Below are 15,814 nucleotides of genomic sequence, written 5' to 3'. Positions count from 1 at the left end.
TTTCAAAGGCCTGTTTAAGTGTAGCACAATGCAATAGTTTATTTTGAGTGTGGTGTGTGTAGTCAGCAAGTCCCAAGTTAATTTCATGCTACTTTACAACACATTGGGTTCCAGTCAATGAAGAATGTCTAGCTTTGTCTGACGGTTCAGAAATCCAGAGCTAAGGGGAACGTCGTTTTGATTGGAATGCGGTTCCTTGAAAATGGAAGCACTGTTGTCGTAGAATTGTTGTTGTGCAACCATTGTAAGACTCTATAGCCTGAAGAATACAACCCTTTCTTTCCTTAAGGTTCCTGCCTTTCTGATACTCATATTATGGCAGATTGGATTTCTGTTGTTGTCGTGCATTGGAAACCCCTGTTGCTTTTTATGCAACAAAAGTACATTTTAGCTGGGAAAACAACAAATACCTTCAGAGTCTGCGATTCTGTATTTGAAATATGACAGTAATTTCCTATAATGATAGGTTGCACTGCGTCTCCATATGAACCACAATGCCCTGTGTAATGACATGTTGTGGGTCACCCGTCTGCCGCCATATTGTTCTGGCCCTGTGTCAGGCGCTCATCTGCCACAAAAACGCTCATCATGGCTGTCTGGGAGCTGCAAATGTCTGGGAGGGTTTCCCCTTGGTGTTGCAGTGACTCTTCTGCTCTCTGAGGTGATGTCTCCTTTCCCTGTTCCAGCACATTCCAGGGCTGACCAACGGGTGACATCACTGCCCTGGAGACAGACAGAGAAAAGGGGATGAAAAATGTTGAACAATATGTGAGATTTAGAGTTTTTACCTCTATTTTTTGTTTTCCAGGGATTATCACGACTGGCTCTAATATGTTGGACTATCACTACTATGTGAGGAGCTTCAAGATAGTTCACAAGGAGAGGAGTCGGTGGAGGACTTACACACAGAACAACAGCACACAATACATGGTGAGTAATCCACATTCAATGATCTAATATCTGACTCCAATGTCGAAATGCCTGATCATGGAACAATATACATTTCGGTATGATTATTGGGCAACAATTTCTTTATATGTAATCAATGTGTTATGTTGCCGATGAATCACAAGAATGCATGCCTTCCATTAAACCTTGCGACCACCTCCCCCTCGCTCTCTCCGTCTCTCCCTTCCTCCCTGTCAGATATTTGAGGGGAACCAGGACAGTCTGCATCAGACCAGGAACACCTTCCACAATCCAATCATAGCCCGCTACCTGCGGATCATCCCTCAAACCTGGCACCAGAGGATCGTCATGAGGGTAGAGCTGCTGGGCTGCACCCATCTCAGAGGTACACATCCATGTCCAGACCACAGTACTGAGTGTTTGGGTCTGGCTACAATACCAGATAGTATTATCAGTGAGTTAGTAGATAGTGATTGATGACTACATATATAGTTGAAGTCGGAAGTTTACGAACACTTAGGTTGGAGTCATTAAAACTTGTTTTTCAACCACTCCACAAATTTCTTATTAACGAACTATAGTTTTGGCAAGTCGGTTAGGACATCTACTTTGACATGTGCATGACACAAGTCATTTTTCCAACAATTGTTTACAGACATATTATTTCACTTATAATTCACTGTATCACAATTCCAGAACTTTACATACACTAAGTTGACTGTGCCTTTAAACAGCTTGGAAAATTCCAGAAAATTATGTTATGGCTTTAGAAGCTTCTGATAATTCACACCATTTGAGTCAATTGGAGGTGTACTGTACATGTGGATGTATTTCAAGCCCTACCTTCAAACTCGGTGCCTCTTTGCTTGACATCATGGGAAAATCAAAAGAAATCACCCAAGATCTCAGAAATAAATTGTAGACCTCCACAAGTCTGATGTTCCTTGGGAGCAATTTTCAAATGCCTGAAGGTACCACGTTCATCTGTACAAACAATAGTGTTCAAGTATAAACACCATGGGACCACGCAGCCATCATACCGCTCAGGAAGGAAACAAGTTCTGTCTCCTAGAGATGAATGTACTTTGGTGTGAAAAGTGCAAATCAATCCCAGAACAACAGCAAAGGACCATGTGAAGATGCTGGAGGAAACAGGTACAAAAGTATCTATATCCACAGTAAAACAAGTCCTATATCGACATAACCTGAAAGGCTTCTCAGCAAGGAAGAAGCCACTTCTCCAAAACCGCCATTAAAAAGCCAGACTACAGTTTGCAACTGCACATGGGGACAAAGATTGTACCTTTTGGAGAAATGTCCTCTGGTCTGATGAAACAAAAATAGAACTGTTTGGCCATAATGACCATTGTTATGTTTGGAGGGAAAAGGTGGAGGCTTCCAAAGTTGTGGCAAAATTGCTTAAGGACAACAAAGTCAAGGTATTGGAGTGGCCATCACAACGCCCTGAGCTCTGTCCTATAGAAAATGTGTGGGCAGAACTGAGCAAGGAGCAAGGAGGCCTACAAACCTGACTCAGTTACACCAGCTCTGTCAGGAGGAATGGGCCAAAATTCACCCAACTTATTGTGGGAAGCTTGTGGAAGGCTACCCGGAACGTTTGACCCAAGTTAAACTATTTAAAGGCAATGCTACCAAATACTAGTTGAGTGTATGTAAACTTCTGACCCACTAGGAGTGTGATGAAAGAAATAAAAGCTGTAATTAATCATTCTTTCTACTATTATTCTGACATTTCACATTCTTAAAATAAAGTGGTGATCCTAACTGACCTAAGACAGGGAATTTGTACTATGATTATATGTCAGGAGTTGTGAAAAACTGGATTTAAATGTATTTGGATAAGGTGTATGTAAACTTCCAACTTCAACTGTAGATAATCCTTCTGAGAGGACAATTATGAAACAGTTTCATATTAGATAACTACTGATCTGTTGGTTTACAGTTACATTACAATAAAGTGGGGAAGTAAGTTAGTTCTGTTATTTTGGTTTAGGACTGTATCAAGTTTTTGTCAAACCTGCTCACCACTAAACCCCCCCCCCCCCGCTCTCCCTCTTCCTCTTCGCTCCCTCTCGCTCCTTAGTGAACATGTCGTCCCAGGTCACATTACCCACCAAACCCAAGCCTCCGGTGGGGGACGAAGAGATCACTGAGCCAGTGCCCTCCCAGGCAGACCACGGTACCCATCTCATTAAAACACTGCATTAACCATCCACCAGATGCCTTCTGTTTGTTTATGTATTAGCTGGCTAACATGCTCGCTCCTTTCATCTCTATTCTCAGGGAAGCTGGCCATCATCATCGTACCCATAGTCTTATCTGTGGTGCTCCTGCTGGTTGGGATTTGTATATTCAAGATGCTGCAGAAGTAAGCGACTTGTTCATGTCATTTGAATAGATAATGTAATGTTTTTCGAGACCGTAATGTAAGGTTGTGTAAGGAGAGCTTGCACCTTCATAACTTGTGCATTTCCTGTCCCCACGACAACAAACACAGATTAGCCTGACCTTATACGTCCCCATAGCAGCGAGTTATCTTTACCGTGTGCCTACTCCCTAAAGTATGTCTGTTACGTGTGTGTGGTAGATGTTGTCTGTCTGCCTCTCAGTATGCATGAGAGGGAGATGTTTTCAGGAAAAGGGAGAGTGGAAGAGAAGAAATAGATTAGAGTGAGGGAAGATACACTATTTACCGTAGGACAATGAGGGTCAGGGAGATTCCTAGAACGGTCCTTTGGAATGGTTGCCTGTCTGTTGCTCAGATAGCATAACGAGCCTGACCTGACTCCCAAAACAACCACAGTCGAGCCTGACCTGACTACCAACACAACCACTGTCGAGCCTGACCTGACTACCAACACAACCACTGTCGAGCCTGACCTGACTCCCAACACAACCACTGTCGAGCCTGACCTGACTACCAACACAACCACTGTCGAGCCTGACCTGACTCCCAACACAACCACTGTCGAGCCTGACCTGACTACCAACACAACCACTGTCGAGCCTGACCTGACTACCAACACAACCACTGTCGAGCCTGACCTGACTACCAACACAACCACTGTCGAGCCTGACCTGACTACCAACACAACCACTGTCGAGCCTGACCTGACTCCCAACACAACCACTGTCGAGCCTGACCTGACTCCCAACACAACCACTGTCGAGCCTGACCTGACTCCCAACACAACCACTGTCGAGCCTGACCTGACTCCCAACACAACCACTGTCGAGCCTGACCTGACTCCCAACACAACCACTGTCGAGCCTGACCTGACTCCCAACACAACCACTGTCGAGCCTGACCTGACTCCCAACACAACCACTGTCGAGCCTGACCTGACTCCCAACACAACCACTGTCGAGCCTGACCTGACTACCAACACAACCACTGTCGAGCCTGACCTGACTACCAACACAACCACTGTCAGAACACTGTTATTTTTATTTTACCTTTATTTAACTAGGCAAGTCAGTTAAAGAACAAATTCTTATTTTCAATGACGGCATAGGAACAGTGGGTTAAGGGACAGAATGACAGATTCTTACCTTGTCAGCTCGGGGATTTGATCTTGCAACCTTTCGGTTACTAGTCCAACGTTCTAAACACTAGGCTACCTGCCGCCCAAGGAGGAGGATGATACACCACACATACCATCAGCCTTCATTGTCTTTGGTTATTATTGACCTTTATTTCAACAGGGAAGTCATATTGAGACTATAGAGCCCTGCACAATACAAAAATGAACACGTCAATTAAAACAAAAACATTCTTTTTTAAATTGTATTATTTGATTTATTTTACTCCGTTTTCTCCCCAATTTCGTGGTATCCAATTGTTTTTAGTAGCTACTATCTTGTCTCATCGCTACAACTCCCGTACGGGCTCGGGAGAGACGAAGGTTGAAAGTCATGCGTCCTCCGATACACAACCCAACCAAGCCACACTGCTTCTTAACACAGCGTGCATCCAACCCGGAAGCCAGCCGCACCAATGTGTCGGAGGAAACACCGTGCACCTGGCAACCTTGGTTAGCGCCCACTGCGCCCGGCCCGCCACAGGAGTCGCTGGTGCGCATTGAGACAAGGACATCCCTACTGGCCAACCCCTCCCTAACCCGGGCGACGCTGGGCCAATTGTGCGTCGCCCCACTTACCTCCCGGTCGCGGCCGGCACAGCTGATCTCAATCTCAATCTCTTCATTCAGAGACTCAATCATAGACACTCTTACTGACAGTTGTGGCTGCTTTGCGTGATGTATTGTTGTCTCTACCTTCTTGCCCTTTGTTGTTGTCTGTGCCAAAAATTTTGTACCATGTTTTGTGCTGCTACCATGTTGTGTTGCTGCCATGCTATGTTGATGTCCTTAGGTCTTTCTTTATGTAGTGGTGTGTGTGTGTGTGTGTGTGTGTGTGTGTGTGTGTGTGTGTGTGTGTGTGTGTGTGTGTGTGTGTGTGTGTGTGTGTGTGTGTGTGTGTGTGTGTGTGTGTGTGTGTGTGTGTGTGTGTGTGTGTGTGTGTGTGTGTGTGTGTGTGTGTGTGTGTGTGTATATAAAAATCCTAGTCCCCGCCCCTGCAGGAGGCCTACCTGGTTAAATAAAGGTAAAATAATAGAACATGAGGGAGCCGAGGGAGGCCCACATTAAGAACGAGATAATCGTGGTGCAGCAGTCTAAGGCACTGCATCTAAGGCACTGAGTGTTGTGGTGTCACTACAGCCTGGGGTTCGATCCCAGGCTGTGTCACAACTGGCCGTGACCGGGAGTCCCATATGGCGGTGCACAATTGGCCCATTGTCATCTGGGTTAGGAGAGGGTTTGGCCAAGGGGGCTTTACTTGGCTCATCGTGATCTAATGACTCCTTGTGTCTGCAGGCTGACTTCGGTCATCAGTTGAACTGTGTTTCCTCTGAAATATTGGTGTGGCTGGCTTCCATGTTAAGAGAGTGGGCATTAAGAAGCGCAGCTTGGCGGGTCATGTTTTGGAGGAGGCATGATTCCACCTCCGCCAATGCCGAGCCCGTTGAGGAGTTGCAGCGATGAGACAAGATCGTAATCACAAAATTGGGGAGAAAAGGAAAATGCTTTTGAAGGACTCTTGAAGGAGTGTGCAAAACAATATTGAAGGAGTTCCCACATATGCTGAGCACTTGTTGGCTGCTTTTCCTTCACTCTGCGGTCCAAATCATCCCAAACCATCTCAATTGGGTTGAGGTTGGGTGATTGTTGAGGCCAGGTAATCTGATGCAGCACCATCACTCTCCTTCATGGTCAAATAGCCCTTACACAGCCAGGAGAAGTGTTTTGGGTCATTGTCTTGTTGAAAAACAAATGATAGTCCCTAGTGATGCACAATATATCGGTGAACATAAAAATACCAACATCGATATTGGCCCGATGTCTAGTTTAACACTGACGTGTATACCTATATAACGTAGGTACATGACATAATGACGCCATATAAAATGTAGCGCTACACGTGCAACACAGCATTCCTAACCTAGCCCACAATGTCTGCTGTGTGAATCGAGCAGTCATCAAGTCGAGCAGTCATTTGAAAGAGTAAGAACATTTCAGCGAGACAACTCAAAGGAGAAATCCATTAATGCAAAGATAATAGAATTCATTGCCCTTGACAATCAACCGTTCTCTGTCATGGGTGATGTTGGCTTTCACTGACTGGTCAAGCACCTGTACACACTACCAAGTGCGCTATTTTTCAGATGTTGCCCTAGTCATGCCTCTTGCACTGAGATGCAGTGCCTTAGACCGCTGTGTCCATGTGTGTGTGTTAACTATTTAACTGTACTAGAATGCTTAAAAGGCCGCAAAAAAATGTGCATATCGGTATCGTTTTTTTGGCAAGGAAAATATCAGATATCGGTATCAACCAAAAATGTCATATCGGTGCATCACTAATAGCCCCACTAAGCAAACCAGATGGGATGGTATATCGCTGCAGAATGCTGTGGTAGCTATGCTAGCTAAGTGTGCCTTGAATTCTAAATAAATCACCGACAGTTTCATCATTAAACCCTACTCCACACCATCACACCTCCTCCATGCTTCATGGTGGAAACCACACATGCCGAGATCATCCGTTCACCTACTCTATGTCTCACAAAGCCACAGCTGTTGCAACCAAAAAGTTCAAATTTGGACAGATTTCCACCGGTCTAATGTCCATTGCTCGTGTCTCTTGGCCCAATTAAGTCTTATTGGTGTCCTTTAGTAGTGGTTTCTTTGCAGCAATTTGACCACAAAGGCCTGATTCATGCAGTCTCCTCTGAACAGTTGATGTTGAGATGTGTCTGTTACTTGAACTCAGTGAAGCATTTATTTGAGCTGCAATTTCTGAGGCTGGTAACTCTAATGAACGTATCCTCTGCAGCAGAGGTAACTCTGGGTCTTCCTTTACTGTGGTGGTCCTCATGAGAGCCAGTTTCATCATAGTGCTTGATTGTTTTTGCGACTGCAGTTCTTGGCACACCTGTTAATTGAAATGTATTCCATGTGACTACGTCATGAAGCTGGTTGAGAGAATGCCAAGAGTGTGCAAAGCTGTCATCTAGGCAAAGGGTCGCTACTTTGGAGAATCTCAAATATAACATATTTTTGGATTTGTTTAGCACTTTGTTTTGGTTTCTACATGATTCCATATGTGTTATTTCATAGTTTTGATGTCTTCACTATTATTCTACAATGTAGAAAATGGTAAAAATAAAGAAAAACCCTTGAATGAGTAGGTGTGTCCAAACTTTTGACTGGTACTATATATGTGGCAACACCCCCACCTCTGCCTATTCTGTCCAATCTGTAAAAATTAGAACCAGTCAGAGACACATCATTATTAGAGGTGGTAGGGAGAGGGGCTTAAGGGGTCATGGGTCAGAACAAGTGGCCATTGCATGAGTCCCTAAAGAGCGAGAGGGTGAAATGAAGATAAACGAGAAAAGAGTGCTCAGCAGAGCCAGGCAGTTGTGTGCTCGTGTGTGTATATAGGGGATAAAGGCGACCCTACATCCCCCTGTCTCAGCGTCACCTCCACTCCCAGGAGGTTATCATGGGAAAGGGCGGGGGGCATCCCTGTCCTCCCTGTCACTGGAGTTCACCCCAGCATTTGTCTTTCTGTCACAGGAAGAAGACAAAGGAGAACTCATATGGATCCTCTGATACCCAGAAAACAGGTCAGCGAACAATTTCTCAACTCATCTCTTTGTCATAGCAATGAAGCCTAATGTTAGTCTTTACGTTGTCAAAGATGTCATACGTACTGTACATCAAATGTAATCATTTGTATGTTGAAGATGAGCCTTAGAAATAAGCTATAGGCAGGAAACTATAAGTAATAGAAAAATCCATGTTGTTATGCTAATGCCCAGTCAGCTAACAGGTTGTGTATTGTTCCTTCTCATCATGACTGTTTTAATGAAACCGACAGATGCCAGCTTTATTGATCTGTGACAACATGTCTGTCAGTCTGTGTGGTGGGGGGTTGTGGGTAGTAAAAGCCGGTCAGGGCTTGTCTCTGAGAGCAGACAGACGAGCTCCAGCAAGCACACCGGGCCACATCCATAAGCATGGGTCCAACTGCCAGCTTCTCACCCCCTTGCCCTACCCTCATCCACTTCTATCCTCCACATGACTAAAGCAGACAGAGAATTTGAAACAGAACCATATCTATAGTAGAGCATGACTCTCGTTCCTGGCGTCTCTAAAAGAAGGGCTCACATATGGAAGCCTCAGCAGTTTGTGTCAGCCAGTCAGCTGTAATTTGGTGCTTATCTCTGTGCTGTCCCTGCTATATTCCTGTCATTATGTCTGTCTGTCTGTCTGTCTGTGGAGTTAACCATTGTCTTTTTACTGTCTCTGCCTGCCTGCCCTCGGCGCTCAGGTTGCTGGAAGCAGATCAAGCAGCCGTTTGCCAGGCACCAGTCCACAGAGTTCACCATCAGCTACAGCTCAGAGAAGGACCCCATACAGAAACTAGACCTGGTCACCAGCACCATGGCAGGTGAGGACACATTCATTACTTCCGGCCCCGACAGAGATGGCCGCCTCGCTTCGCGTTCCTAGGAAACTATGCAGTTTGTTAATTTGATCCCATGCGGCGACGCAAAAAAACCGACTCCGTAAAAGAGGGAAACGAGGCGGTCTTCTGGTCAGACTCTGGAGACGGGCACATCGTGGACCACTCCCTAGCATTCTTCTCGCCAATGTCCAGTGTCTTGACAACAAGATTGATGAAATCCGAGCAAGGGTAGCATTCCAGAGGGACATCAGAGACTGTAATGTTCTTTGCTTCACGGAAACAAGGCTCACTGGAGAGACGCTATCGGAGGCGGTGCAGCCAGCGGGTTTCTCCACGCATCGCGCCGACAGAAACAAACATCTTCCTGGTAAGAAGAGGGGCGGGGGCGTATGCCTTATGGCTAATGAGACATGGTGTGATGAAAGAAACATACAGGAACTCAAATCCTTCTGTTCACCTGATTTAGAATTCCTCACAATCAAATGTTGACCGCATTATCTACCAAGAGAATTCTCTTCGATTATAATCACAGCCGTATATATTACCCCCCAAGCAGACACATCGATGGCTCTGAACTAACTTTATTTGACTCTTTGCAAACTGGAATCCATTTATCCGGAGGCTGCATCCATTGTAGCTGGGGATTTGAACAAGGCTAATCTGAAAACAAGACTCCCTAAATTTTATCAGCATATCGATTGCACAACCAGGGGTGGAAAAACCTTGGATCATTGTTACTCTAACTTCCGCGACACATATAAGGCCCTGCCCCGCCCTCCTTTCGGAAAAGCTGACCACGACTCCATTTTGTTGATCCCTGCCTACAGACAGAAACTAAAACAAGAGGCTCCCACGCTGAGGTTTGTCCAACGCTGGTCCGACCAAGCTGACTCCACACTCCAAGACTGCTTCCATCACGTGGACAGGGATATGTTTCGTATTGCGTCAGATAACAACATTGACGAATACGCTGATTCGGTGTGCGAGTTCATTAGAACGTGCTTTGAAGATTTCGTTCCCATAGCAACGATTAAAACATTCCCTAACCAGAAACCGTGGATTGATGGCAGCATTCGCGTGAAACTGAAAGCGCGAACCACTGCTTTTAATCAGGGCAAGGTGACTGGTAACATGACCGAATACAAACAGTGCAGCTATTCCCTCCGCAAGGCTATCAAACAAGCTAAGCGTCAGTATAGATACAAAGTAGAATCTCAATTCAACGGCTCCGACACAAGAGGTATGTGGCAGGGTCTACAGTCAATCACGGACTACAAGAAGAAAACCAGCCCAGTCACGGACTAGGATGTCTTGCTCCCAGGCAGACTAAATAACGTTTTTGCCCGCTTTGAGGACAATACAGTGCCACTGACACGGCCTGCAACGAAAACATGCGGACTCTCCTTCACTGCAGCCAAGGTGAGTAAGAGATTTAAACGTGTTAACCCTCACAAGGCTGCAGGCCCAGGCGGCATCCCCAGCCGCGCCCTCAGAGCATGCGCAGACCAGCTGGCCAGTGTGTTTACGGACATATTCAATCAATCCCTATACCAGTCTGCTGTCCCCACATGCTTCAAGAGGGCCACCATTGTTCCTGTTCCCAAGAAAGCTAAGGTAACTGAGCTAAACGACTACCGCCCCGTAGCACTCACTTCCGTCATCATGAAGTGCTTTGAGAGACTAGTCAATGACCATATCACCTCCACCCTACCTGACACCCTAGACCCACTCCAATTTGCTTACCGCCCAAATAGGTCCACAGACGATGCAATCTCAACCACACTGCACACTGCCCTAACCCATCTGGACAAGAGGAATACCTATGTGAGAATGCTGTTCATCAACTACAGCTCGGCATTCAACACCATAGTACCCTCCAAGCTCGTCATCAAGCTCGAGACCCTGGGTCTCGACCCCGCCCTGTGCAACTGGGTACTGGACTTCCTGACGGGCCGCCCCCAGGTGGTGAGGGTAGGCAACAACATCTCCACCCCGCTGATCCTCAACACTGGGGCCCCACAAGGGTGCGTTCTGAGCCCTCTCCTGTACTCCCTGTTCACCTACGACTGCGTGGCCACGCACGCCTCCAACTCAATCATCAAGTTTGCGGACGACACAACAGTGGTAGGCTTGATTACCAACAATGACGAGACGGCCTACAGGGAGGAGGTGAGGGCCCTCGGAGTGTGGTGTCAGGAAAATAACCTCACACTCAACGTCAACAAAACTAAGGAGATGATTGTGGACTTCAGGAAACAACAGCAGAGGGAACACCCCCCTATCCACATCGATGGAACAGTAGTGGAGAGGGTAGTAAGTTTTAAGTTCCTCGGCGTACACATCACAGACAAACTGAATTGGTCCACCCACACAGACAGCATCGTGAAGAAGGCGCAGCAGCGCCTCTTCAACCTCAGGAGGCTGAAGAAATTCGGCTTGTCACCAAAAGCATTCACAAACTTCTACAGATGCACAATCGAGAGCATCCTGGCGGGCTGTATCACCGCCTGGTACGGCAACTGCTCCGCCCACAACCGTAAGGCTCTCCAGAGGGTAGTGAGGTCTGCACAACGCATCACCGGGGGCAAACTACCTGCCCTCCAGGACACCTACACCACCCGATGTCACAGGAAGACCATAAAGATCATCAAGGACATCAACCACCCGAGCCACTGCCTGTTCACCCCGCTATCATCCAGAAGGCCAGGTCAGTACAGGTGCATCAAAGCTGGGACCGAGAGACTGAAAAACAGCTTCTATCTCAAGGCCATCAGACTGTTAAACAGCCACCACTAACACTGAGTGGCTGCTGCCAACACACTGACACTGACTCAACTCCAGCCACTTTAAAAATGGGAATTGATGGGAAATGATGTAAAATATATCACTAGCCACTTTAAACAATGCTACCTAATATAATGTTACATACATAATATAATAATAATAATATATGCCATTTAGCAGACGCTTTTATCCAAAGCGACTTACAGTCATGTGTGCATACATTCTACGTATGGGTGGTCCCGGGGAATGAACCCACTACCCTGGCGTTACAAGCGCCATGCTCTACCAACTGAGCTACAGACCTATATTATTCATCTCATATGCATATGTATATACTGTACTCTATCATCTACTGCATCCTTACGTAATACATGTATCACTAGCCACTTTAACTATGCCACTTTGTTTACATACTCATATCATATGTATATACTGTACTCGATACCATCTACTGTATCTTGCCTATGCTGCTCTGTACCATCACTCATTCATATATCTTTATGTACATATTCTTTATCCCCTTACACTGTGTATAAGACAGTAGTTTTGGAATTGTTAGTTAGATTACTTGTTGGTTATTACTGCATTGTCGGAACTAGAAGCACAAGCATTTCGCTACACTCTCATTAACATCTGCTGACCATGTGTATGTGACAAATAAAATGTGATTTGATTTGATGCACACACAGAGGTGTATGTCCATACACCCACACGCCTCCTGTCATCACAGCTCAAGAGCCTATGGAGGCACCACCACCTATTGAACTTCTATTTTCCTCCATGAGTATCTGAGTTACTTGTATTGATTCATAATAACTCCACAGACCAGGCAGTGTGTGGTGAAGCTCTCCATTCTTTACAGGCATAACCCCACTCACAGTAACCGTGAAACACTCTGTGGTGATTAGTTTACAGTTCTCTGCACAGTCCATGGCCAAAGCAATCTAGAATTCATTGTAAGCTCCTGTTTCAGTGTCTGAACGAACCATACAACGAAGTGACAATCCTCTCTTCTCTGGCTCGTATCAGTAATTCAATGTAATTCTGGGTGAGCTAGAGAGGAGAAAATTGTGTCCTTTTGATATGTAAAGGAGTCATATTATCCATTATAACTGAGTGAAAACAATGAGGTTGGTGTTTTAAAAGCTCTGACAAAGGCCGTGAGGCCGGTACGTAGGGCTTGATAAAGAGCAGTGATACTATCAAGAGCGGTGTGCGGGTTTCTTCTTTTTTCTCATTTTGTTCAGCTGTTACCATGCACCTGCAAAAAAAGATAGCTCAGATGTGCAAGTGCCTTTTTGAATTTTGAATATGCTCATTCCAAAACAGTCACGTGTGAACACCATGGCACTGGTAATAAAGTTCTGCTCTTAAGTGACCCGTGTCCTTGTGTCCTCCAGAGTACCAGCAGCCTCTGATGATTGGGACGGGCACAGTGACCAGGAAGGGCTCTACGTTCAGGCCCATGGACACCGAGACCAAGGAGGACCCTAGCGACCCGCCCACCCACTACAACTACCTGCACACAGCCAACCAGTACGCCCTGCCCCTCACCAACCAGGAGCCAGAGTACGCCACACCCATCTTCGAGCGCCACACCTTCCACAAGGATGGCTTCCTGCCAGACCCGGCCAACTACTGCGTTCCAGGTGTTGTCCTCAGCAAGACCCCCTCCTTTAAAACCATGGACAGGAAAGCAGGGGTGGGCTCCTCCGGGGGCTACCAAACCCCCCAGGTCAAAACAGACCGGGGACACAGTAACTCTGAGGGGGTCTACGACAGCCCCAAGGTGAACAAGCCTGTGGCCCAGAGCAATAGCTGTGGCTGCTCAGACTACCAGAGACCCCAGGCCAAGCCAGCAGCGCTGGAGAGTTACTCCACCCCCAGGGACTGTGTGAGGGTGGCCCCCGCCATTAGCCACAGGCCGGACCATCGACCAGACCCTGAGGGCAGCTCTGGAGGAACCTGATGATGGAACATCTATGGGACTACAGGACAAACTGTCAAACTGTGATTTCTATCAGTTCACGGCCGTTTTAGATGGACCTCACTGTAGTAAACACAACCAATCTCATCTAAATGGTAAATTATTTCTCAACTGACTTCCGGCATGCGGGAGACGACAGTGTTTGTGTTTGCTGTGTGAAACGGAGCTACAGGATGAACTGGGTGCATCTCTGAGGCTGTGCAAGCAGACATCAAAATACAGATGGTTACTTTTATTTTCCTCTTTATGAGGTGATTTATTAAAAATAAAATAGTGATGAGACAGGACATGTCCCTAAAAATGGGAAAATACCTCCCCTCATTCTCAACTGTGACTGATGTTTGTGACTGTCTCAATCTTATGTTACAATGTGACTCGGTTCCTTGACTGTACAGTATATTATGAGATCATGGTGAAGCTGTTTTCAGCAGGAAGACATAGAGGAAGCAGAGTGCTTGTTAAGTAAAGCAGCACCCAGTTTAACATGGCAGATTTGTGTGTCCCCAGCGGGTCCTACTATAGGGCGATTTATGCAGTCAGTGGAGTTGGCTCTTAACAGAGAACTGTAAGGACACACTGTGACTGAAAGGACTGGTGTCACCGCATGGGGTCCCCCACAATGGGGGTTCTGTTACCATGTTGCAGGTGGCTCTATGCTCTAAAGCCGAGCGGCTGCATCGCTGCTCTGTATCAAAGTCTGGAGGCAGATCTGGCCAGTGTGGGCAGAGAGCCCATGAATAGGCAATGGGAGAGAGTGTACAGTTAGTCTGGCATATTTAGAAATACCTAACTGGGGATTTAGGGAAGTACAACTGGACTACAACACATCACAGAGCTGTTTTTATATGATCTGTTACACTGAACTAGATCAAGAACTACTGTAAAGGCCTGTTCTTTTTTTAAATGGATGTTGAACACAATGCCATGTTAAATTGTACCATTCCTACAGTGTATACATACATGTGCATAGTTTGAACATGTTTATTGCCAAGAGAAAAACTAGAATTGCTGTCTTGTGCTGTGGACTATATTAAAAGCACCAGTGAGTGTGGTGTTGCTGCGAAAGACCTTAGGATGTAACTAAGAACTCTTTCATTTCTGTGAAATATTTTGTGGAGATCTTTCGAGTGGGGTTGTATGTAAGTGCAGTACTCCGTCTGATCGTTGCAAAAAGTTTGGCACTCTCATTCAAAGTGTGTCTACTGACTGTTGGCTGTAAACTGAGCCCTGAATAAAAACACCAGCAGTTGACCTCCACATGTCAAGGTCTCTTTACTATGTGAAAATGTGTCTCAGCAGCCTAGCCTCGGCCCTGGGACAACCGGCTTTCCAGTCCCAGCGCCCAGAGAAGCGGGAAGTCACAGGAACACCCCACCTCCACCAGCACTCCGCCTGTTTCTGTCTGTGAAGGAATGTGGTAGTTTGGTGTCAGACTGGGAGCAGCAGCTGCTGCCCAGTCCTCTCAGCTCTGGGCCCAGCTGAAGAGAAGAGGGGAGAAGGCTGATTTGGGGGTATGACAGCCTCACTGAGGGTCCTGATAACACATTACTGGTCTCTCCATAAGCGGGGGTTAGAGTGGTGGTCTGGTGGAGATAACCCTAGTCTGAGAAGAGACTGTTTGTTGCTATGATCCTTAGTGTGTGATGAGAGCGGGTGTGTGTGAGGTCATGTCTGCCAGTGGGCTGGGCCTAGTCCAGCAGTTCACACAGGGGTGTGCAGCACCGTTTACACCTCCAACCCAAAGCTACCTGAAAGCTCAGATTCAGAGCAGCTCTTTCTGTGACTACACTGCTTCTTGCGGACTGCCGACTTTGATTTTAGCTTTGTTCACGTGAGTTTCAAGAGTATCAGTTTTGTACTGTGTCTCATTGGTAAATTCCAAATGGCAGGAAAAACGTTAACCTAAAACTAGAGCGCGTTTACAAATATTTGGATACATAATTCTTCTTCTTACCATAATTGTCTGTATGAAGTCCTTAGCAGTTTGATATCAATCGTAACTGTATGTTTTTTCATTTGCTAAATGTTCAGTATGTGTCTATTCACTGTGAATAATTGACGACTGCTGTTTCTATGTGC

The 15,814-nt window shown here is 46.2% G+C and overlaps 1 protein-coding gene across 1 annotated transcript in view; it reads left to right on the top strand.

Annotated features, from left to right (window-relative positions):
* LOC123990737 (discoidin, CUB and LCCL domain-containing protein 1-like) overlaps positions 1-14,992 on the top strand; it is a 44,288-nt gene extending 29,296 nt beyond the window's left edge. The window contains exons 9-15 of the mRNA XM_046291558.1: positions 809-930; positions 1,147-1,294; positions 3,014-3,109; positions 3,214-3,298; positions 8,070-8,119; positions 8,827-8,946; positions 13,149-14,992. Of these exons, the coding sequence (XP_046147514.1) occupies positions 809-930; positions 1,147-1,294; positions 3,014-3,109; positions 3,214-3,298; positions 8,070-8,119; positions 8,827-8,946; positions 13,149-13,717 (1,190 nt within the window). The 3' untranslated portion in view covers positions 13,718-14,992. The remainder of the gene's footprint in view (positions 1-808; positions 931-1,146; positions 1,295-3,013; positions 3,110-3,213; positions 3,299-8,069; positions 8,120-8,826; positions 8,947-13,148) is intronic.
* Positions 14,993-15,814: the final 822 nt, after the last annotated feature.

Source organism: Oncorhynchus gorbuscha, linkage group LG12 (genome assembly GCF_021184085.1).
Source record: "Oncorhynchus gorbuscha isolate QuinsamMale2020 ecotype Even-year linkage group LG12, OgorEven_v1.0, whole genome shotgun sequence".
NCBI classification, from domain to species: Eukaryota; Metazoa; Chordata; class Actinopteri; order Salmoniformes; family Salmonidae; genus Oncorhynchus; species Oncorhynchus gorbuscha.
This window is presented reverse-complemented; position numbering and strand designations above follow the sequence as displayed.